Below are 25,205 nucleotides of genomic sequence, written 5' to 3' on the forward strand. Positions count from 1 at the left end.
TATGCCATTATCATTTATGGCTATTTTTGACCTTTGAACTCAAAGTGTGACCTTGACCTTGGAGATATCGAAGTAATTCTTTTGTGCGACACACCGTCCAATGATGGTGAACAAATGATTTTTAAATCCCACAATGAACAACATAGTTAAGGCTCGGACATGCTCATTTTTTTTAACTCAGTGTGACCTTGACCTTGGAGATATCGACGTAATTCTTTCGCGTGGTACACCGTCCAATGATTATGAACAAATGTGCCCAATGATTTGAAAATCTCACAATGAACGACATAGTTAAGGCCCAGACAAGCTATTTTATGGCCATTTTTTACCTTTGAACTCAAAGTGAAACCTTGATCTTGGAGATATTGACGTTATTCTTTCGCGCAAAACACTGTCCAGTGATGGTGAACAAATGTGCCAAATGTTTTTAAAATCTCACTATGAACAACATAGTTATGGCCCAGACAAGCTCATTTATGGCCTTTTTTGACCTTTGAACTCAAAGTGTGACCTTGACCTTTGAGATAACAACGTAATTCTTTCGCACGACACACTGTCCAAAGATGGTGAACAAATGTGCCAAATGATTTTAAAATCTCTTCATGAACGACATAGTTATGGCCCAGACAAGCTCATTTATGGCCATTTTTGACCTTTGAACTCAAAGTGTGACCTTGACCTTGGAGATATCGACGTAATTTTTTCGCGCAACACACCGTCCAATGATGGTGAACAAATGTGCCAAATGATTTTAAAATCTCACAATAAACGACATAGTTATTGCCCAGACAAGCTCATGTATGGCCATTTTTTACCTTTAAACTCAAAATGTGACCTTGACCTTGGAGATATCGACATAAAGTTTTAGCGCGACACACCGTCCAATCATAGTGAACAATTGTGCCACATGATTTAAAATCTCACAATAAATGACAAAGTTATGGCCCGGACAAGCTCATTTATGGCCATTTTTGACCTTTGAACTCAAAGTGTGACCTTGACCTTTGAGAAATCAACGTAATTTTTTCGTGCAACACACCGTCCAATGATGGTGAACAAATGTGCCAAATGCTTTTAAAATCTCACCATGAACAACATAGTTATTGCCGGGACAAGATTTAGAGACAAACCGACAGACAGACTGACAAAGTGACTCCTATATAGCTGCCATTATCAATGGTTATGGGGGTATAATAAATGAAAGCTTGTCAGATTATTATTTTTTTAAGAGGTCACAGTGACCTTGATCTTTGACCTAGTGACCCGAAAATGGGTGTGGCGTGTAGAACTCATCAAGGTGCATCTACATATGAAGTTTCAAAGTTGTAAGTGGAAGCACTTTGATTTTAGAGCCAATGTTAAGGTTTAAGCACGGCGGACGCCAGACGGCTGAAATACATGACACGATGAACTTGCTATGACAATACCTGTTTTTTTTTTCGAAAACAGCCAAGCTAAAAATTGGTGTTTTATATCTATGGCGCTTATACAGCGTCCTCCTGGAGTTTTTACAAGGTCCTCACAGCCTCCTCAAGGCAGAAGCCATTGGACAGTGTCTCTTAGCACAATATTTGTAGGCACCCTTCCCCAGGGAAGCACCGGAATGCTAAAACATCCTGGAGAAGGCTATGTTTTTCTATCATATTATTGCTTATCTTACTTAAGATATGATTAATTAACAGTTCATGCACAGCAAATGGTTGCTTTAAAAAAAAACTTTAGACTTGTTATAGTCATGAACCTTTCTTGAACTGAATGTATGACCTGTTCATGAAACTTTTGCAGGGGTTCATCAGTCTACAGAACTGCATCAATCCACGGTAATTTGGGAGATCTATATATTTCTTGTTATAAACAAACCCATGTTAACCCTGTCAGTGCGGGAACCGAATTTTGAAGGCCTTTGCAAACAGTTTGGATCCAGATGAGACACCACAAAACGTGGCGTCTCATCAGGATCCAAACTGTTTGTTATTCTGATAGTATTCTTTGAAAAAAATCAAAGAAAATGCTTATTTTAGACATTCAGCAGATGACGTTTTAGCAGACGACAAATTTCCCAGCATGAAAAGGGTTAACTGCTGTTGAGATGCCTGTGGAATAAAAGTTCAAAGCAGATGGCCTGGTCGTAACCTGGACTAGAAACTCATCACTAATTGGACTTGTAAATTATACATTCACAGTCCAATGTCTATCACAATGCATACTAGAGGTGTCAATAGTCAAGAGGACTCCTTATCACACTGTACTTTAGGGTGAATTTCAGATCAGAAAGGAGGGTCATCTATGGTCAGAGCAGAGTTGTGACTAACTGATGGTGGTACAGAAACAGTTCATGTGAGGTCAAAACAGGAACATGAAAGACTGCCAACATTTTCTGCTATTTCCAATCAAGGTTGCGACATTCATCACCAATAATTTGTGTGTTCAATAGTTATAGTGTTTATAATGTCCTTGTCCATTAAACTCTTGACCTTACACAGTTGTTTCTGGCCACCATCATTTTGTTTCTGGCCACCATCATGTCCACTCTTGACCTTACACAGTTGTTTCTGGCCACCATCAATTGTCCACTTCACCATTCTATCCTGTTAAGCCTTCTGTTTGTTATTACATTAAAATAAATATATTTATGCTTTTTTACTAGTAATTTATTATTGCTGTTGACTAATTATTAAATTATTAACTGGATAATGAGCCACACTTTTCCACAAACTATGAACAATGCTAATATTATTTGTCTCTAACAACAATATCTGTTTAAAACATCTAGCAATGTTAAAAGTTAAGTCAATACCTCTTTATCCGTTTCCTCTGCATAGCAGGAGACTCCATTATTAACTTAATCTGGTCTTCACATGCACTCAAACAATCTTAATAAAATGTCCTACACAGTGTAAATGCACTTCTCTGTCCCGAAATTAAACAAAACTGTGACGTAAAACGCTGTTAGCAACTAGAATATGCAAGAATTGATCCCTAGATGGTTCGATCAATTTAAGATCAATATATGTCACTGATGTAGGGGAAAACAACATCATCACAAATGGCCTCAGCAATTATTCCCCAAAAGTGAAGACGTTACTTTTCTATAGGAAAACAATACATTGGTCAAATTTCCCAATATTGATGACAAAATGTTACTAGAATGCATTGATTTCTTGATGAATCTTGTTAAATTCCTGAGAAATTATGCTAACTTCTGATGGCGTTCCTTCCGTAAATTGTACTATTACAAGACTCTCCAATTCCACAAATCCAAGATTGTTATGAAGTTGCTGTCTGTACCACTCCTATGAAGAAAACTCACTATGAATGACTGACAGATTGGCAGCATTTATATCCGAAGGACTGGGCACATCTTTCCTATAATTTTACGATTATTTTGCTTTATATAAGCGGAAAGAAGAGCTCAATTAATTGGTATATATTCATGTAAATGTCATGATAATTATGCTCAAATGAAACATTTAGTCTTTTAAAAGTACACAGCACCAGTTATCAAGATAACTTTCCTCCGAGGTTTGAATAGACAATTCACTACCACTCCCACTTGTACAATCTCTTGTTCAAATATTAAAGTCAATACATTACCGAAAACTGTTCCAACTAAAAGCACACATACTAGCAGGTTATTATGGCAACAACTCGATAGTTATTTTCCAAAGCAACACATACAAAATATCCAAACCCCAAGTCTGCAATATTGATATGATTTAAGCGATTCAAACTGCTTCCCAAGCTTCCATTTTCAATTCGATTTAACGCTCTCATTAACATAAAGCTACACTAATCACACTCGAAACACAGAATTATTTTCATTCTGAGTGGATGGTGAGAAAGATATTTCCAGTGACAGCTGCACAAATGGTAAAACACTGCACATCCTCTGACCAATGACCTTACTGACCCAACTCCTACATCAATATTCCCAGCATGCCATTGTGCATATTTAATGCCCAGCCCTTGTTCTAAACCAACACTCACTATTGACAAAGGGACCGCATACAGTCATAACCTTATTTCTGAACAAGTGAAGCTCATTTCAAATTTCCCAATAACACACTCTGAATATGGCAAAAACGAAAATCCCTTTTCCACAGTTTCTTTTCTTGGGAGTCAATATAACTGACTGGTTCTTGTCTTTTGGTTTTTAGGATGCAGACTGGTTTAGGCAATCAATACAATCTGATCAGACAGCTCTAAATCATGCTCTTTTGGGAATAATAACTCTTCTTTCAATTTATTGTGACATAACTAAAAGATTAACTTTTCTGCGCATATTAAGAGGCAATTTGTAAACAAAACGTAATTAATGCAATTATTAATTTAATAAATTGATTGCAAATTTTTTTCCGCACATTTCAATAAATGGAAATAGTGTTATTACATTTGAAGACAAGAGCATCGCATAACGGGTGCCAACGCTTGGCTGCAGGTGCAGTTTTGAACAAGGGCTGTTTGAAAAACATGCATGCCCCCCATATGGGCTCTACGTTGTAGTGACAGCCATTGTGTGAATATGTTTTTTGTCACTGTGACCTTGACCTTTGACCTAGTGACCTGAAAATCAATAGGGGTCATCTGCGAGTCCTGATCAATCTACCTATCAAGTTTCATGATCCTAGGCATAAGCGTTCTTCAGTTATCATTCGGAAACCATGTTACTATTTAGGGGTCACCGTGACCTTGACCTTTGACCTAGTGACCTGAAAATCAATAGGGGTCATTTGCGAGTCATGATCAATGTACCTTTGAAGTTTCATGATCCTAGGCATAAGCGTTCTTGAGTTATCATCCGGAAACCATTTTACTATTTTGGGTCACTGTGACCTTGACCTTTGATATAGTGACCTGAAAATCAATAGGGGTCAACTGCGAGTCATGATCAATCTACCTATCAAGTTTCATGATCCTAGGCATAAGCGTTATTGAGTCATCCTCTGGAAACCATTTTACTATTTCGGGTCACCGTGACCTTGACCTTTGACCTAGTGACCTGAAAATCAATAGGGGTCATCTGCGAGTCATTATCAATCTACCTATCAAGTTTCATGATCCTAGGCATAAGCGTTCTTGAGTTATCATCCGGAAACCATTTTACTATTTCGGGTCACCGTGACCTTGACCTTTGACCTAGTGACCTGAAAATCAATAGGGGTCATCTGCCAGTCATTATCAATCTACCCATGAAGTTTTATGATTCTAGGCATAAGCGTTCTTGAGTTATCATCCGGAAACCATTTTACTATTTCGGGTCACCGTGACCTTGACCTTTGACCTAGTGACCTCGAAATCAATAGGGGTCATCTGCGAGTCATGATCAATGTTCCTATGAAGTTTCATGATCCTAGGCCCAAGCGTTCTTGAGTTATGATCCGGATACCACCTGGTGGACCGACCGACAGACCGACATGAGCAAATCAATATACCCCCTCTTCTTCGAAGGGGGGCATAATAAATGAAAGCTTGTCAGAATTATTTTTTTTAGAGGTCACAGTGATCTTGACCTTTGACCTAGTGACCCAAAAATGGGTGTGGTGTGTAGAACTCATCAAGGTGCATCTACATATGAAGTTTCAAAGTTGCAGGTGGAAGCTTTGATTTTAGAGTAAAATGTCAAGGTTATAGCACGACGCGGACGGCGGACATCGGACGACACGACGAGCTGGCTATGACAATACCTCGCGTTTTCTCCGAAAACTGCCGAGCTAAAAATTACAAGTAACAAAGTTTGCTTTAAATACAACTAAATTTTATAAAAATACTTTTTCGCCACAAAAAAAGATAAATACTATATCGTATGCATCATATTCTATATTGTCTTATTAAGAATGACCTTGACCATCATGCACATGTTATGTTCATGATGAAGTTATGTTAAGACTCTTAAAAAATGTGTGTCCATATCTCTTATCATATTGAATGAGAAGACATCTTTGCAAATACCATGCACGCTAACTGATCCTAGGTTACCAACGCTATGACCTTGACATTTCACACAATGTAACACTTCTAAGCAGTACTACTGATAACTACTTGTGTACTCACTTCTTAGCATTCCTAATACAATGTACAATGTTCTGCAGCATGAACATTTAATACATAGTACTACGACAAGATACCTTTTCAGACCTAAAGAAGCATTCAAACTTTAGACTCATACCTTTGAATCTAGTAATGAAAAATATTTTGTAATCAAAGCTCAATATATTTTTTTTTTAAACACAAACCTCTTTCTTCAGTTCAAAATCCAACAGATTTATTTCTTATGCCTTAAAAATGCTTCAAATGGTGCAAATGCTTCAGAAAGAAACAAAGCTATCTGCTTACATTCCATTCAACTGAGAGCCAATGAACAATTGCATGTCTTCAAATGATCATAACAGTTACCCACTGACAAAAACAATACACCCTGATTCTCTGCAAATCAATTGAGATGATACCAAGATGGATATTTCTCCATAAGTTGTCACATGATCCATTTCAATCTGTGAAAAGTGGGCGTTGTCTGCACATTCCATCATCCAAACTTACCCCTAATATGACATTCATTCCATGCCACTCAAAGAGTGAGACTGAATCTCCAACATATAACCATATTAGGAAGCCCCTTGATGGCTCATTAGGGCCCTGGGGCCAATGGTTTGCCATATGTTCAAAAATTCCACTGACCATTGGATTGAAAGCCGATACATGCAACAATTTGTAGCCGGATATTGGTCTTCGCCTAATAAATGTCATTTAAGGCAAAGTGATTTCAATAGAATCTGATAGTAAATGGAGCAAGGCAATTATTTTTGGAGTAATTACTCAACCATGAGGGTTGGTTTTATTAAATATATTGGCATGGGCTGTAAAATGATATATGTTTGCCTTCTCACAGCACCAAATTATCTCAAGATTCAAGTTTTAAGTTCTTTCATTTATTGTTACAATAATGTATTTAAAGATAACCCACTATTAGTATCTACAATAATAATATTATTAATCAAACATTCAGTTTATTTTGGCATTTTTTGTACACCATAAACAAAGTGTAAATGGGTAACAACAACAAAGTAATTGCCATACATTTACATAACCTGAATATTCAAAATTAATATTGCATTTATATTTTCAGCAACACTCATTAACAATATGATAATGGTTATTTGTTAGATTAAACCTCGTTTATCTAAAATGTACCACAACTTTTTCTAAATAGATTGTCAAATCTACCTCAACAAGAATTTAATGCAAAAAAGATATGCATACATAAATTTAATGTCACCACAAAGCTCAAGGTTTACGATTTGGGATAGGCAAAAAATCACAGAAACAATTTCACTAAAACCACAACATAACTTCCCCCTGTAATTTGTTGCTTGGATTACATGACATCATGTTTCGAAGTTTTAAAGGTCCTTCAGGGCCTGATGCTGCATTATGTTTGGACTTGGAGAGTGTCACAGCATTATCCTACCAAATTGAAACTAATTTTGAATCATAGCTGCAATTTCAAGCTTTTTTCATTTTACTAAAAGGCATTGAATGTCCTTGTTGTGTTGTGCTGTGGGGGGAAATCTGGGGTACCCTGAGAACACCACACCTTTTTAGTCTATTTGCAACGCAAATAGGCTTTTGTAATACCGCATTTCAAAATCACAGGGGAAACGGTTGTCCTTTTCCAAGCCTTCCCTGATTTTGGGCAGACGAAATAGATATTTAATATAGTATTTCGTAACTCTTACAATTTTTCATTTAGAAACTTTTTCTAACATTTTCTTCCATGAACATTGCTTACACCATTTTTAGTGAATTTTTCTGTTTTACGTGAAAAAACCTTCTTAGAAACTAAACCAAATTTTGTTCGTAAAACTTCTGTTATTGGAAAAAGCGAGTTATTTTTAGAAAATTACCATTTACAAGGCAAACTTAAAAGAATTATGTCCCTTAAAAACAAAGGGAAACAATTATATTACTGCTGCATGAGAGGTAGGGGACTTTTATTGCTTGGCAATAGTCTTGTTCTTCATGAAAAAATCTTTTTGATAGCCTTTTACATTTTCATTCAGACAAGTAATCCTTTAACATTTACTTCAGCAGAAACTTCCCGTATCTTGCAAAAAAACTTTCAACGCCATCGGCGCTCTCGTTAGTATGGTGATTACCAACCAAACTCATATATGCAATGAGTGGGGGCTGAACTGGGGTCGCTTTGGTGAGAAGCGTGTGTCACTGTGATAACCAGACAGCCATCAATGACATAACATTGCTCAGTTTCAATCTCCTATATAAGGTGGTTTCACTATAAAATGCCATCAGAAAGTTAGAGTTCAAAACTTTAATATAATTACTAATCCCTTCAATTGGATACCATTTTCACATCCCTCTCTCACACATAATTTCTGTTCTTCACCACTTCAGACAGTGCACTTACCTGAAAAAAGAAATTCAGTAATAATGAGTCTCAGGTTCTTCAAAAGTACATCAGTACCATATCGCACTGATACATTGTTACTTTATTTCCAGAAATAGTTGCAAATAAATCCACACTTTTCCAAAAACAAGTCATTGGCAATTAAAATAGCCTGCTAATGGAGGATGCAGTAATGTTATGTGATGGTAGTCGGGTTGACTAGGATCATATACACAATTTAATCTTAAAAAAGATGTCCACAAAATGTACATCACAACAACAGTGAAATAAATGTCAGTAAACATGTAGCCTGAAAATTAGACTAATACATGAGGAATGTTGTAATATAAGCTGTTTTAATGTGTCATAATTTATTGTAATGGTTATACAAAATAAAACTTGAGATCCACTCAAACAGTCATTTTAGATTTAAAAAACAAAAGATGTTTTTATATCTCTATGGCCCCATTCAGTCTACAGAAACAAGTAGGACAAACAAGTCGGACAACAGTCAACAAATACTAGATGGCGCCAAGCGCAAAACCCTTCCCGCTTGTCACTTACACTTGCAGAAACAACACTATGGCCCAAGACAATGGTGTTGTTAAGAAATGTAAAACAATAACACTTGGCTCTCAAGTAGGTAGCCCAATGTTTCTAGTGAGGACAATCATTAAGCTGCTTTCCAAGACCATTAAAGCTCTCTAGGAGTACCAGTATTTATCATCCAGCTCTTAGTTTATTAGCTGGCTACTTGAGCTCCTTTATCCGATGTCATCATTGCCAGATGATGTAAGTTTCCAGACTTTAGCAGATGTCTGTCAGATGAGTGTGTATGCCATTAGATTTTATAATTAATTCCACTTATGCCAGAGTGGGACATCTCACTTATGCAAAAGTGGGTTACATATAACTATTTGATGTCCCTACAGCAGGGAAAACCACAAATCTTAACCCATTTATGCCTAGCGTATAGTAAAAAGGCCTTGGCAAACAGCGTAGACCCAGATGAGACGCCGCATGATGCGGCGTCTCATCAGGGTCTGCGCTGTTTGCTTAAAGGAATTTCTGTAAGAAATATTCTAAATATAGAAATAAATATACTAGACATCCCTAATTTTGGAAATAAATTGATCCAATTTAGAAGGATGGAGAGTCCACCAGGCATAAATGGGTTAACTTGCTTCTTTCTTCACCAGTTTTCCATGGCAATTTTGACATAAATAAAACAGCAAAGGATTTCTTACATGTGAACTCTTACCAATCATTCCTTTTCCTATTAAACCACAAATTTAAAGTTTCAATCAACCATATAATTAAGTGATGTCTCCTTTATAGCCCAAGCACTCAATTAGAACAGAGAACAATCCAAGGTAATAATGAGCGTGAATGATCAGGTCATACTAAAACTGACCACAACAAAGGCCACCCACTGGACTCGGGTCATCATGGTCACTTAATGCAGTGGTCAGCGGAAGGATTGTAAAGATGAATTACACAAGTGTCTAAAGGAAATTAACATTTCTTTCATGTCTTGTTTGATGATGTGAATAAATTGAGATATTTAAATATCATGAATTTACATGCTTTAATTTTACATGAAACATCTGCAGGACTTATTGCCAAGCATAAGAGTAACAAATGAAGGCTGGTGAACAATTGTAAATGGAAAGATGATAACATAATCAGCAAAAAAAATTAGCAGTTGATTTTAGAACTATACAGTCAATCTTGTATTTAGAGACCACTAAAGGGAGTAACCAAAAGTGGTCTCTTAATAAAATGGTCTTTAAATAAAAAAAGGCCATTTGTGATGAATGCGGACCTTTGATTTTAAATCCAGATATCGGATTATCTCTTTTTGACACAGCGATTTCTGCTTTTGTAATCAAATGAATCTAAATATAAATAAAACAATTTTTTACATAAAATAAGTTGTATTTGTTCTCTCTAATTCTAAATACAATGTAAATGGTTTGCACGGAGAATGGGTTTTCCCAACTCCAAACTCATTCCCGATTAAATTTACGTGCACTTTTACTCTCGACACTTCCAATACCCGAATATTCTCATTTAACGTTAATACTTTCCGTTTTGACATTTTAATTTCTGCATGTAAGCAGATATCTGACTCGATTATGGTACATAGAGAAATAAATAAAACACCTTGATTGAAAACTAAATAAACACGCCTGATTGGAAAATTTGCTAACACAAACTAATTAGCATAATAACAATTACATTTTTTAATGAACAGATTTCGCTACATGGTTACAGATTAATAGTTTATTTTGTACACCTCTCGAGAACACTGTGAAAATGTTTGTCGCATCAGCGCATTGTTGCTGCAATAAAATCGGCGATCAAATTTGTCACGTAACGTCCCAGATGGTAAACTCTTTAACCCGTAGACTGTTGGCAATTCCTCACTGTATTATTCGACACCAAAAATTGATACGCAGTCAGCATTAACACCAGTCAGAACCGTTCATCTTGACAAAGGAAAATGGCTGGTGTGAAATCACAACAAAGATGTCATCGTCCATGTTATCTGCTTAGATAAACAATCAACACTGATCTGTCCCTGAATGGTCAACAGATTTACCATTTTTACCTTAAAGCGGTCCCTTAATTCAAGACTCGGGCATCAAAATACACTAAAATCAGCGGTCGCTGGTCGCGTAAGACAAAAGTCGCTTAATACAATATGAAAATATAGGTTAAACGCTCGGGCGGGATTTAAAGTGGTCGCATAAGACAAAAGTCGCTTAATTCAAGTGGTCGCAAGCACAAGATTGACTGTATTTTAACCATTACTATTTCTTATTTCTTTTCATGTTGTTTTTTGGTAGTTTAACAATTACAGTGTGTATAGTGTTGTCCAATATTAGCATGTGAAAACCGCACAAGGTATTATCTAGGACAATACTTTCCGCCTTAACTTAATTACTGATAAGAAAGACTTTTAACACACAATAAAATAAAAAGAGAAAGTGTCACCACTGATTAGCATAGGCAAATCTGGGTCCACATTTAACGCACATGTATTAAGCCCAATTTCCCTAAAGAGATGCTCATATTATAAAAGAGAAACAACCCTTATACATGTGTATTTTATCTGATCATCATCAACTATAAAATCTAAATCAAGCTCAATTCCCCTTCAACCATAATCTATTCTCAGGTGATTCAATATTTTTTAGTGGCTTGTATCCAAACACATGGAAAGAGAATAATACTGAAATAAAGATTTCTGCAGCAGCAGACAGATAGTATAAGCTTTCAGACGTTCTTTATAGCGCATTGAATTCTCATCACAAATTAACATATTTTGTTCTTCAATTTTTCGCTCCTAATAGAATTTTCTTGGAAGTTCCTCAGGTTAATAGCATGTAGCCATTAGCAATGAACCCAACTACAAGACCGAAGATGCTGATAATTCTTTTAGTGCCTGATAAGTCGAGGTGTGATAACAGACAACATACTGGTTATCTTCCTATGGGCATAGGTTACATATCACTATATCACCAGTTCTGGACAACTGTGTGCTTCACAGTATAGGTCTGGATCATTAAGTTGTCAGCAAACATAGAAGACCTGTCATTCCTATCTGAACAAGATCATGTTGGAGAGTTAAACCCTAAGACTACCATCCACACAAGAGAACAACTACTTTAACACATGCATTGAAACTAACATAAAACAAGAGCACTGCATAACGGGTGCCACATTCGGCTGCAGGTGCAGTTTTGAATAAATGAAAGCTTGACAGATTTTTTTTTTTTTTGAAGTCACAGTGACCTTGACCTTTGACCTAGTTTCCCAAAATTGGGTGTGGCACAGAGCTACAGATAAGCTGCGTATTTGCGTAAATACGCAATAAAAAATAGGTGGATACGCAATTTTTTCAAAATCTGTGCGTACCGGTACGCAAAACAAATCGCCGATACCCAATTCGAGCCGCCTTCTATGCGTAATGAAAAATCCCGTTTTGTTTTGGCCGTTTTGAATCGAGTCTTAATCGACAAGCGCTTGTTTTTATCTGGTAACGTATTTACCAATCGTTTAGATGATAACAAATGCGAGTCAAACAAAATGGCGTCTCGAGGCAGACGAAAAGTTGCGCAAAAAAATACAAAAACATTTAGATTCCTTTGTCGTGGTAAATTAATCTAAATATAAAACAATTGCAATGGGCATAGTTGATGACTATAATGAATTTTGTTTGGGGCATTTTCGGTCAAAATACACTATATTATACTACCACAATACCGTTCCAAACCCCTATGATGGGGTGTGTTGGGTTTCTAAAACAAAAGTACTGGCCCATATTATTGGAACAAAAACAAGTAGAAACACATTCGATGAGTGGGTTGAGAAATTCCCCTGTCTTCAGATTGTTGAATCTGATAGCAGAAAGATGGAACAACATATACTGCGATTGAATACATAACAGTGACTTTATGTAGGTACGGTTTTGAGAAGCTAAATTCACGTTTTATTGCAAATACCCAATTCACTTGTTTGTTTTGGTACAAATACCCAATTATTTTTTATATGAGCGGGCATCATACTTTTGGATACCCAATCACGTTTTCCATTACCCAATTCATTCTTATTTTGAAGGGTATTACCCAATTACCCCAAAAAGCTTATCTGTAGCTCTGGTGTGGCATGTAGAGATTTTAGAGCAAATGTTCAAAACCTTGACAAAATGTTAAGGTTTTAGCACGACGCGGACGGCGGACACGACGACGGACACGACACAACACGCCGAGCTGGCTATGACAACACCTCGTGTTCTCAGAGCTAAAAATGGGGTCACTATTTTTTATATTTGTTTACTGATTTCTGCATATTTATTATCATTCAAAATGAGATAAATGTATATCTTCCTCACACAACATTAAATGATGATAAAATCTAAGTTATTACAGATGCATACTGTTCATCCTAGATCTCATTGAATCATAACTATTATCTCTTCTTGCAGTTTATTGCTTCAAGACCCACAAGGCATGACATGACATGGTTTCTTAATGCAGTGAATGCAGTAATATATTTTCGTAACTGAAATTATGTCTTCATGCCCCGCTGCGCGTAGATATAATAATATGCTGAAAACAGCAAGCCCTATGGAAAACTGGTAAATGATTTTGCAGACTTGCAAAACTGTATGGGCACAGATAAGTAAATTGAATCGGTTTGGTATTAATATTTTTAGCATTCATTTGATATTAATCTTAGATAAGAGTGCTGAGATCAAAATATACTGCTTAATTATAAACCCTTTACCACTTAGATACGTATTTTGACGTGTTTGTAGTCCTTTTGAAAGTTACATTTAATGAAAGACTTTTCTTACACTATTCAAGTTTGAAAGGCTTCGTTTCCAACCCTCGGATACTGATGAGCAGCAAACAGCATAAAACCTTAACAGACTGCGAGTTTCACTTTGCTTCTGCGTGTGAACGGGTTAATTTCCAGTTAACCAATAGAACCAAAAATTGTCTTTTCATTTAAGAATTTAGGAAAAATTGAATTATTCCTGCAACAGTTTTTTTAAATTAAAACAAATCATCAAGGAAACTTATTTAGCATTTTCATGTTGCACCAATCATATAAATGTCTTAATTAAGTTCACTGCAGAACTAAAATGGTCAGGTTATTCTCAAAATAATTTGGCATTTTACGAGTTTTTACACCTTCTAATCATAGGTCAATTAGCACATACTTCATATATTGAAGTAATTGAACTAAAATAAACGCATTATAACAATTGGTTGTTCACAATATTAGAAATAATGTCAGATAAATGTGCTATGCACAATTCATATTAAGTTTCTTCAACAATCTTGATAATGTCAGTATGACCCCTGAATGTTTAACAACACCAACCATCCGAATACTGTCACCATAAGATAAAATTATTGAATTAACAATAAATTATGTACACAATGACCATAACATCTAATCAAGTAATAGATAATAGAGGAAGATAATCAATATATACTGGTATAAAATCATGGCAAGTAGGTAACACCAAAACTGGTTGTTGTTTTACTGTAATCACAGTTGAACTAAATTGTACTTGTGTTGAATCATTGCCATTTTTGCCAAAATATGTCATACTTATCCATATAACAGAAGTTGTCAAGATGCAATCATAGGTTAGCTGTAGATCACTGGATATTTAAAGATCTGGATTATATCCAAAATATAGAGCAACTCTCTTGATTTAAGGCAGACTCAGTGACACCTTAGTTTGACCTTTGCCAGAAGACTGGAGCATGGAAGCCAACAACAATATGGCAGAGACATCTATGGCTTCTGACTTTTGCACCAGACAGAGTACAATTATAATGTTCTATAAACACTGCACTGTCCCTTGACTAATCATGTCTAAAGGTAAACAAGCAAATTCGTTAAATAGATATCCCCCGCCAATATCAACCTCTTATCCATATACATACTCATACCAAGTTTCAATGAAATCCACCAAAGCACTTCCAAGATATGGCTCCGGACACACAAAAAAACATTTTTTAAAGATACAAAGGGCCATAACTATGTTAATAACTGATGGTGTACAATCCAATTTGGCGTGCATCATCCTCTTATCCATTTACATACTCATACCAAGTTTCAATGAAATCCGCCAAAGCACTTCCAAGATATGGCTCCGGACGGACGGAAAGACGGAAGGACGGACAACGCCAAAACAATATCCCTCCGCCTATGGCGGGGCACAGGTGGAAGTAACGTACCCAGGATAGTTTTTTTCATATATATATTTTTAGGAGCCCAATATATTCAAATAAATATATAAAATCAAGTTTAATGAGAAAAAAAATTGACAAAGAGCCATGAAAAAAAAATCCCCACCCTCTGATATTGGAAACATAACAAGGTCATTAACTAGACTTTATTATAGACCTGTCTTCGCGGGCCGCAAAAATGTCAAAAATAGCTTTAATCCAAAGCATCCCTTGATCCTACTATGGGCAATTGGACAACCTTTCAAAAAAAGTTAACTTCAAAAATATCTGTCCAGCCGTTAACTCACAGTCGGTCGAAAACCGAGCAATATTTTGAGTCCGTTTGTCAACCCGAATAAATCTTCTACAGAATTAGAAACAATATTTTTGAGTTTTTGCCCCTTAATCAATAGCTCGCGTCCTATTCCTTTGAAACAACGAAGCGTGTCAAATAATGCATGCATATGCAACCACTTACCCCTAAAAACTTATTCCAATACAATCAGAATGATAAGTAATTTCCATTTATTTACATTTACTAAAACATCGTTGTTGTTGTTGATTGGATATTTATGTGCCTGGCTCTGTCAGTGTAATTCACTGCTAAGCCGGGTTCAAGAGCGATGGCTACTTTCGTTTTCAAGTAAATCAAATTTAGAGTTAAAACAGTTGTTGCAAAGAAAATATAACATTTTGGAATTAGTTTTTAGGGGTAAGTGGTTGCACATGCATGCATTATTTGACACGCTTCGTTGTTTCAAAGGAATAGGACGCGAGCTATCGATTAAGGGGCAAAAACTCAAAAATATTGTTTGAAAGTCTGTAGAAGATTTATTCGGGTTGACAAACGGACTCGAAATATTGCTCGGTTTTTTACCGACTGTGAGTTAACGGCTGGACAGATATTTTTGAAGTTAACCTTTTTTGAAAGGTTGTCCAATTGCCCAAGGAGGATCAATGGATGCTTTTAATTAAAGCTACTTTTGACTTTTTTGCAGCCCGCGAAGACAGGTCTATGATAAATTCTAGTTAATGACCTTGTTATGATTCCAATATCAGAGGGTGGGGATTTTTTTTTCATGGCTCTTTGTCAATTTTTTTCTCATTAAACATGATTTTATATATTTATTTGAATATATTGGGCTCCTAAAAAAAATAAATAAAAAAATACTATCCAGGGTACGTTACTTCCACCTGTGTGGCGGGGGATAATAAAAAGTGCGGAGCATGTCTTTAAATAAATGCAAGATCTGGTCAACTAGGTTACAATGGCTGACAAGTAGCATTATCTGTGCATGTGTACCTGGTGCAAAGTCACATGGTCATATTCACATTAGCGGATCACATTAGCACCTGGTGAGACCCATCATCAGATCATCTCCGACTGATAGCCTGTGACTGACAGAAGTCTGGCAATACTTCAGGCTCGGCTCAAGACTAGTGGTGTGTATCCTTTGATGAGGCTTGAGGCGTTAACATTATCTGATAAATGTTTACTGAACAAAATTCTCATCCATTCAATAAACATTGAATACTTAATCCTATAAGACTAGTTGATATGTAGTATGTCTTGTATGCATACAAACAAAAGATACAGTAAAATGCACACAAAGAACCCTGCAAAACCAAATTAACCTATTACAGAATTCCTGTACAAGCAAAGAATCTTCAAATATAATGTCATTCAAGCAGATTTCTAAAATGTTTCATTAAACAAGTATACAGCAATACACAAATCACATTTCGAAAGATTTTTAGGATATTTGCAACCAATAAGCGAATACCACACAAGATTTTTAGGATATTTGCAACCAATAAGCGAATACCACACAAGACAATACATACAACTATTCCCCAAAAGAACACATCCAAAGGATTGTTTACAAAATGAAGCCAGAATTCCCTTCTAGACTTACAACTCGAAATAAGGATATGCCCAACGCCCCACACATAACATGAACTTGACCAGAGCAAAATGAAACTAAAGAAGACACTAATCATGTAATTAAAACTGCCATCTATAATTTCCAGAGTTTTACCTCCATTCAACTTTGCTAACAAATACAGTCACACAAATTTACCTCAATGTCACGCAAGCTATATTATACATTTAAATAGCCTTAAGCACGCAACCACTTTCTGGTCTGTGGAAGTCCCCACCTGTTAGAAGGAAATACTGAATTTCTCCTAACTGGCAAGATTTAGAATCCTAAATTATCAAACATTTTTTTTTTAAGATTTTGTCAAATGAAAGAAAATTAACAAAATCAGTTATCCAACAATAAAGTTATATTATCTTTTTCATTTGTCTGATACAAATTCTGGCTTTCCATTCAGTATAAAAGAAATGAAGAGCAATTAAATATCAATGACCTAATCCTCCCACTTGACACTGATCCTTCAAAAGGTTGTAATTGGGGCAATTTTAATAATAACATGCCAACCCAAATATTTTGTCACAAAAAATCTAAAATGCCACTTGTCTCGACATTATATTTAAGTCGCCACAATGATAACCGAAGACCCAAGATGTTTTGAAAGTTTGACATAATGTCAACAAAATGATTAATGTTGCTTCATCATGAATCGGCAGAATGGGTGGAATCCATTTTAAACATTTTTCAGATGATCTTACATAGCAATTTTCAAGTGATCGTTTAAGAACAGAACACAATCTAAATGTTTGAAAGTAAACGAGATTGAAAGCATGTGATAAATAAAACATCCATGGAATTGCAAACACTCAGTAGAAATAAACCTTTGAAAAATTCATGAAAGAATTAATCATGAACATAAAATATCTACCTACAAAAACTTCAAATTGTATTCCCGTGACTAGTTGTTTTTTTCTAAAATGCAAAGAAGTGTAAAATTCAGCCTATTAACTGTTGTTTTTCAAGCGAGCAACTTTGTATAAAAACCAAAGAATTGCACTATAAACTAAAGTTAATTCAAATGCACCCAAGATGCAGCGGAAAACATTCCCCACCCACCTGATCTGCCAGAGAGTCTCATCCCAAGGGACACAGATTATAAAGCATTCCAGAATAATCCAGATTGTCCATAATTGTCCCTTAATCGAAAACTATTCCATCACAGAGCTTTGTAATTATACAGGGTACATTACTGCATTTTAGTGCAACTTGTTTTCCGCACTATCACCACTGCCATCTGGGCAGAGTTTCAAACTTTCTTTTCTCCAGTTGTATGTTTGCCTCACCTGGCTGAGGCCCTGTATCACACACAGGTAACAAGAAATAATAATGACAGAAACTCAGTGCTCCTTGCAAAACCATCAACATTCTGTTTCAGCTCTTGACATCTGTGAGAAGATAAATACCCCCTTTTTTGTTGTTAATCAATTGTAGAATGATGTCAAGAAGAAAACAAGCAAATCAAGGTCACAGCTTGGCTTGATAGTGTGGAACTTCAAAGCAGAGTATCAATTAAGATGTGCATGTACTAGGCAGATTGTTACACATGAATACATGACCACTGGTAAGTACATAGAACATGACATTTGTTTAGGCTTGACAGATGGTGCCTTTGATACATGCGTGTTACAAGAATCTATATTAGTCTCTAAATTAAGATTTTCATTGCAATAATCGTATTTATTGCATCAGAAAGGACTTTTCCAGCCTCATGTGCGTTTGGTCTTAAATATCATGAAGTCAAAAATTGAGCAAAGGAGCTTACATTATTGAATGGACTTTCTCTTTTTAACCCTTCACCACTTTGATACGCATTTTGACGCATTTGTAGTCCCTTAGTAAGTTACATTTAATTAAAGACCTTTCTTACTAGATTCAAGTTTTAAAGGCTTCATTTCCAACCCTTAGTTACTGATGAGCAGCAAACTGCATAAAACCTGAACAGACTCCGAGTTACTCGCAGGCTGTTCTGGTTAACTCGGAGTCTGTTCAGGTTTTATGCTGGTAGCAAAAAGCCACTTGGCTTCTTATGGGGGGGAAAGATTTAATTGTTATTTCACCATTTAACTTCTTCATGGAAGCACCTAAACAATATGGGCCTCAAGTTTCTGAAGCTGTTTTTATTGATGTAAGAACCCAATCATGCTTATCAATCAATAGACTCACTGTTATGTACTGATATCACATAGATATCACACTGAGTTAGGAAAAGTGCCAATCCTCAAGCACACATATCCACAATCCATAAGTCCCATGTGCCTGCACCATAGGGAATCACAGCAAATGTTCACAATTTCATCTGAAGATAATTTTTATTTTTTTTATACCTGCAAGATAACTTTTTGTTTTGTAAATGACAAAAACAGATTTTCTGGGGAGTTCAATACAAGAGAGAGATCTAAGAAAGAAAAACAAACATCTACGTACAAACCTGCACATGTCGTGCACACTACCAGAGTGGCGCCTAAGCTCTGACAAGCCTTCATTTAGCGAAAGAATCTCATGCAGACGATTCAAGTAAATATTTAAATTCTTCCCCCGCCCCACACACGCACAGTGATAATTCAGACTGCACTTTTCATCCATGCCTAACCAAACATGCACAAGTTCAGCATGACCTTAGTTTGTTTGGAGTTGAGAAACTGAAAAGCTCACACAATAAATGGGCATTTTACCTATTTTTCAGACGCCATATTTGTTTTCCCATTTTTATATAGAAAATATGGACTAAACTCAACAGAGACTTTATTGCAAACCCAGGTGAAACTAGAAAATATTGACTAAACTCAACAGAGACTTTATTGCAAACCCAGGTGAAACTCAGTTCTTCTGTTCAAGGACAAGTCTGCTCAAGCACTTTGCAAGACTGTACCAGAAGAACTTGCAGACTTACTGGCTTTGGCTGTGTCAACTGACTTAAGTATTCCCAATTTATTTTCAATCATAATGTCCGTTTCCAGCAGAAACTTGGCAAAAAAAATACAGAAGTGTTTGTCCTTTGACGCTCACCTTTTCATATAAACATTAAGACATTTAAATCTCATTTATCATAACTATGAAAACTCAAGAAAATTGCAGCAACATCTTTCAACTTGTTGTTGTCATATATAGCCCGTGCCATGTATCCATCATTGAAATGGCTCATGTTGCAGACAGTGCCAGTGAGGTAACCAAGCAATTGCTTATTTCTATTAAAAAGACGAATAACCAAGGCGTTTAAGTCGCTATAGGTTTTTTACTCATTCCCAAGAAAACCAACAATGCCCATGGCAAAGCCCTAAACAGTTTATAAGTAATGGCTTTTAATGATTGTATAAGCATAGGTTCAGTCCAGAATAAACACTAATATTACCATAAAATCTCAATTGTATTAGCCAGATCATACCTGAATACCACTAGACTATTGCCAATTTTTTATTAAAAAAATCACTAAATTGTTTTAATTTAAAGTCACCATAAATATGAAGTGACATCAGTAAAAATAGGTTTTTACACAATGAAATCCTTTAGTTGAATCCAAAATGTATCCAGACTACATAATAACTTGGTCCGTTTTTTTGCAAGCTTTCACTTTATATCAGATACACATTGGAGAGAATCCATCATTATCACTCTCTGCCAGTCCATATGATTGATGTAATATTGACAATTTGTTATAAGTTTTACATTCACTTCATCAGTTTGTTCTACACCGCTAAATTTGATATTAAACAAGCAAATTCATTGAATTGATATCCCCCACCAATATGCTTCTGGACACAAAAGTATTATATTTGACACTCAAAAAAGCATTTTTAAAGATACAAAGGGCCATAACTCCATTATTAACAGATGGTGTACAATGCCATTTGGCGTGCATCATCTTCTTATCCATATATATACTCATACCAAGTTTCGATGAAATCCGCCAAAGCACTTCCAAGATATGGCTCCAGACACACACAAAAGCATTTTTTCAAGATACAAAGGGCCACAACTCTGTTATTAACTGATGGTGTACAATGCCATTTGGCGCGAATCATCCTCTTATCCATATACATACTCATACCAAGTTTCAATAAAATCGGCCAAAGCACTTCCAAGATATGGCTCCGGACGGAAAGACGGACGGACAACGTCAAAACAATATCCCTCCGCCTATGGCAGGGGATAATTAAATTTTAGATTGTTTAATCTGGTTGTGTTTTTGAATTAATTTTACATCAGATGCAAAACCCTTTGAGTAACGTTACAGTATTTTAAAGACCAAAACACTAATCTGTGTTATAAAATTAAACTGACCCTAACCGCCTCTATGTATAAATTACTTATATAAAACATGTCACAGCTGAATGATTTTATCTCTTAGCCATGCATACTATGGAGGAGCTGTGGGTCATCATGGCGCTCTTGTTTTACACTTGCGAATTGTATTTTATTCAAGATTTTTATAAAATAATATTCTACATACATGGCTATCCTGAATAACCAAGTCAGAGAACTTGTTTCAATTATTATAAAACTGAACAAGATGTATCAGTTTCCAGAACATTTCTTGACTTTAAAAGTACTGCATAATTATCTTCTGTCATAAAATGCACCTTCAAAACATTAACTTGTTACTTATGATGTTTATTAATCATTTAATTAAAAAAGATTATAACCTAAATCAAAACATCAATATTTTTAACTTACCATGTAAAGTCCAATTTATTCAAACATAATTTTCACAAGATTTTATTATTGTATACAATATTTTATGTTGAATGTACATTAAGAACAACTTTGATGCTATGTTTCACGTGATATATCACAGCCTGCAGTAGGATTTACAACATCCGTATAACTACTTTATCATTGGGTCGTTCAAAAATTTGAAAATAATCCACCCGAGTAGTATTTCACAGACTATTAAGGTCGTAACTTTGATACAAGTAACTCTAGGACACAGTTATATAACAGTCATTTTTTAGATTGATTTATCTTTGTGGCATAGTTTAAATAAAATAAAAACAATAAGTTGATGATCAAAGAGAAAAATACATCAAAATCAGAAACCATATAAAATCATTGCTTTAACCATCTGTGCAAGCTTTTGATAGCTACAAAGCTCTAGCATTTCATGGTCTGTAATCGAGATAAGGGGAATGTGACTGTATCAACCATGATGACAATTAGATGCATATGACACAATATGAGGATGCAGCCAACTTGAAATATATTCCTTGTGTATGTCAGCTATGAAAAGGAAGATAAGACATTTACTACATATTAAATACCACAGGCGTCCTGCTTTTAAATTTATGTCAGTTAACAAAGCACATATTAAATTATGTGTTCTTTGTTATAAAAAGAATCATTTTGTATAGTTTCCGGTATGCTGAACCGTTCAATCTTGTCAATCAAGCAAAATAGGACTGGCCTTCTTCTATATAAAATACTAATCAATGCAAATTAAACATTTCAATGATGAATGTTTCAACAACATGTTTTTAGAAACAAATATTTAACTAGGGATAGAAAAATAATTGTAGTTTATACATACCATACTAAGAAGATTTTCAAACAAAATAATTATAAGATACTGTACTGTTTATTATGTTTATCTAAAAGTAATGAAGTTTAATTATATGTTTTATGTAACCATCCATACCAGTTGATAATATATTTCCATCTAAGAACATATCAACCAAAGTATCTGCATGTAAATACATGCCATATGCACTATGCCTTATGCGTTACCACTGTGCAAAAAGACCATATACCATGATCATACAACAAAATAAACACTTAACAAACATAGCAACTTTTGATCATTATGTTCACACAAATATTTGTAAGCATAATACAATTTTTAACTTTCAAAACAAGAAAGCACTTATGCTTATTTTAGTTTTTATATCAGAATAGGAAACATTTCTGCACAAGAAAGACAACTCTTACATTTAATAATCAAGCCATTCATGGATTGTTGCCCTTAAACACAATTAAACCTTATTCTCAAATACCATCCTGAAGTGAAGTTTGACTTTTGAAAAACAGATGGATCAAATAACTGTTCTTTGTAAGAAAAGTGAAAACTGATACTAAATGCCTATTAAGTAACAGGTTTTGGTGTTAAATAGCCGAAATATGTCTTTGATTAATGGACCTCAGCACTGGTAATGTCCGGTTACTTTGTTTTTCTTCAAGTTCTTTTGTTACTTCCATGAACAATAAATTAACACATAATTTGGATATGAAATCACCTATATCCTATTCAGGCATCTTTTTTATGGATCCTTCTACGATCTTGTTCAAATAAAACACTGGCTAGTACTCCTAGAAGTGTTTTTTATTTTTACATATTTGGATACTTTTATACATGATTATTTTAGTTTAAAAAAATCTAGCACATTACTGTAAATTTTCTCTTAGAAAATTGAAGAACAATTGAAACATTATGTTGAAGTATATATCTGGCTAATGGTATCATTTGGCTTCATGACATAGCGGCCACAGATTAAAACCCATGCAACTTGACTCCTGAAAGTTTTTACACCAGACATTAAGCAAAGGTGCTGTGTTCTAGACTCATACACTTATCAAAGCATATAAACCCCCAGGGTCAGAACAAATGATCTCCTTTATTTGCCCTTTCATTATGTCTGTACCTTCTGTCCACAACAGGATGTAAGACAAATCTAATGGCAATGAAAGAAACACCAACACAATGTCTTTTTATTAGAGCAAAACATCTCAATAGTTCAGATACTGGGACTCATGGTATTCTTGAACTAGCATTGATTTACTTGCGAAATGATGTCCATTACTGATGGATATTTCTGTGCATAGTGAGCCTATTTTGGTATAATATGAGCATGAGACACATGCAACACATACATCAGCCATACATTTGTTGCATAAAAATAGCACTAAGATCTTTTCAAAGTTAGACATTACTGTCATCTACATGTGGACTTGGTCTTAATTAATATAATACTCTATCATACCACGTTTCAACATGAACATAATTATTATTATGTTAACAGCTAAAGTTCCTATTGACAGGATGAGGTTTTCAAATGGGGAAACCCTTAGTTTGTTACTGATGCTGAATGGGTCAAGTTCCGCATGGGTACTATACTTCCCCGTACCCCGGGTACTTTGAAGTATACTTCACAGTACACCGATTTTCAAATGATACTTTTGGGTACCCCGGTATACCGTCACAGGTACCCCATCTTTCCTAATAAAGAAAAATTTGCACCCAAATTTTTCGCACCAATTATTTTCGTACCCCATTGTTTTTTCGTACCAAAAATTTTGTACCCACATTTTTTTTTCGTAACCCAAATTTTCGTACCCACATTTTTTGGGGGGTCGGTACACAAATTTTGGGTACAAACAAAAATGTGGGTATGAAAATTTTGGTTAGGAAAAAAAAAATTGTGTATGAAAAATTTGTGTACGAAAATTTTGGGTACGAAAAAGTTATGCCAAAAAAAATTAGGTACGAAAAAAATGTGGGTATGAACAAAATGTGGGTAGGAAAAACAATTTGGGTAGGAAAAAAAAATTGGGTTGGAAAAAAAAATTGGGTATGAAATTGTTTGGGTACAAATTGTTTTTATTAGGAAAGTTGGGGTACCTGTAAGTATTACTGGGGTGCCCAAAAGTATCATTTGAAAATCGGTGTACGGTGAAGTATACTTCAAAGTACCCAGGGTACGGGGAAGTTAAGTACCCATGGGGAACTTGACCCATTCAGCGTTACTGATTCCATTTTGGCTGACATGAAAACACTCTAGAACTATCTTAAAATAATCCACAACTGCATGAAACCACTCACTGGTATTGTTTGAAGGTTTGAAGACTTAGTCAGCCATCAGAAGCATGAACTCTGTACATTCATCTAAACAATCCAACCATGCAAAGCCAATGAGGCGTGCTCTGGGTAAACTGGGCATTATGCATGTGTCCCAGATTAGCCTGTGAAGTTCACGTAGGTTATCAGGGCTGGCACTTTCAACTTTTATGTTTATGGAATGTTTGGTTTAAGGCAAGCTTCAAGGCCTAGGGTTTTTTGGGGATGCGGGGGGGGGGGGGGGGGGGGGTCAATACTCTAAGGCCAAGCACTTCAAAGCAGTAAAT

At 35.5% G+C, this 25,205-nt stretch overlaps 1 protein-coding gene across 6 annotated transcripts in view; it reads right to left on the minus strand.

Moving 5' to 3' along the window:
* Window positions 1-25,205, minus strand: part of LOC127879721 (IQ motif and SEC7 domain-containing protein 2-like) — a 127,684-nt gene that overhangs the window by 49,710 nt on the left and 52,769 nt on the right. The window contains exon 1 of one of the 6 annotated variants that reach the window (XM_052426763.1): window positions 2,798-2,850. The exons of the other annotated variants lie outside the window; for them this stretch is intronic. Coding sequence (XP_052282723.1) covers window positions 2,798-2,835 — 38 coding nt within the window. The 5' untranslated portion in view covers window positions 2,836-2,850. Of the gene's footprint in view, window positions 1-2,797; window positions 2,851-25,205 lie in introns of those variants that run through there. 6 annotated transcript variants of the gene reach the window in all.

Source organism: Dreissena polymorpha, chromosome 1 (genome assembly GCF_020536995.1).
Source record: "Dreissena polymorpha isolate Duluth1 chromosome 1, UMN_Dpol_1.0, whole genome shotgun sequence".
In the NCBI taxonomy this organism is placed as follows: Eukaryota; Metazoa; Mollusca; class Bivalvia; order Myida; family Dreissenidae; genus Dreissena; species Dreissena polymorpha.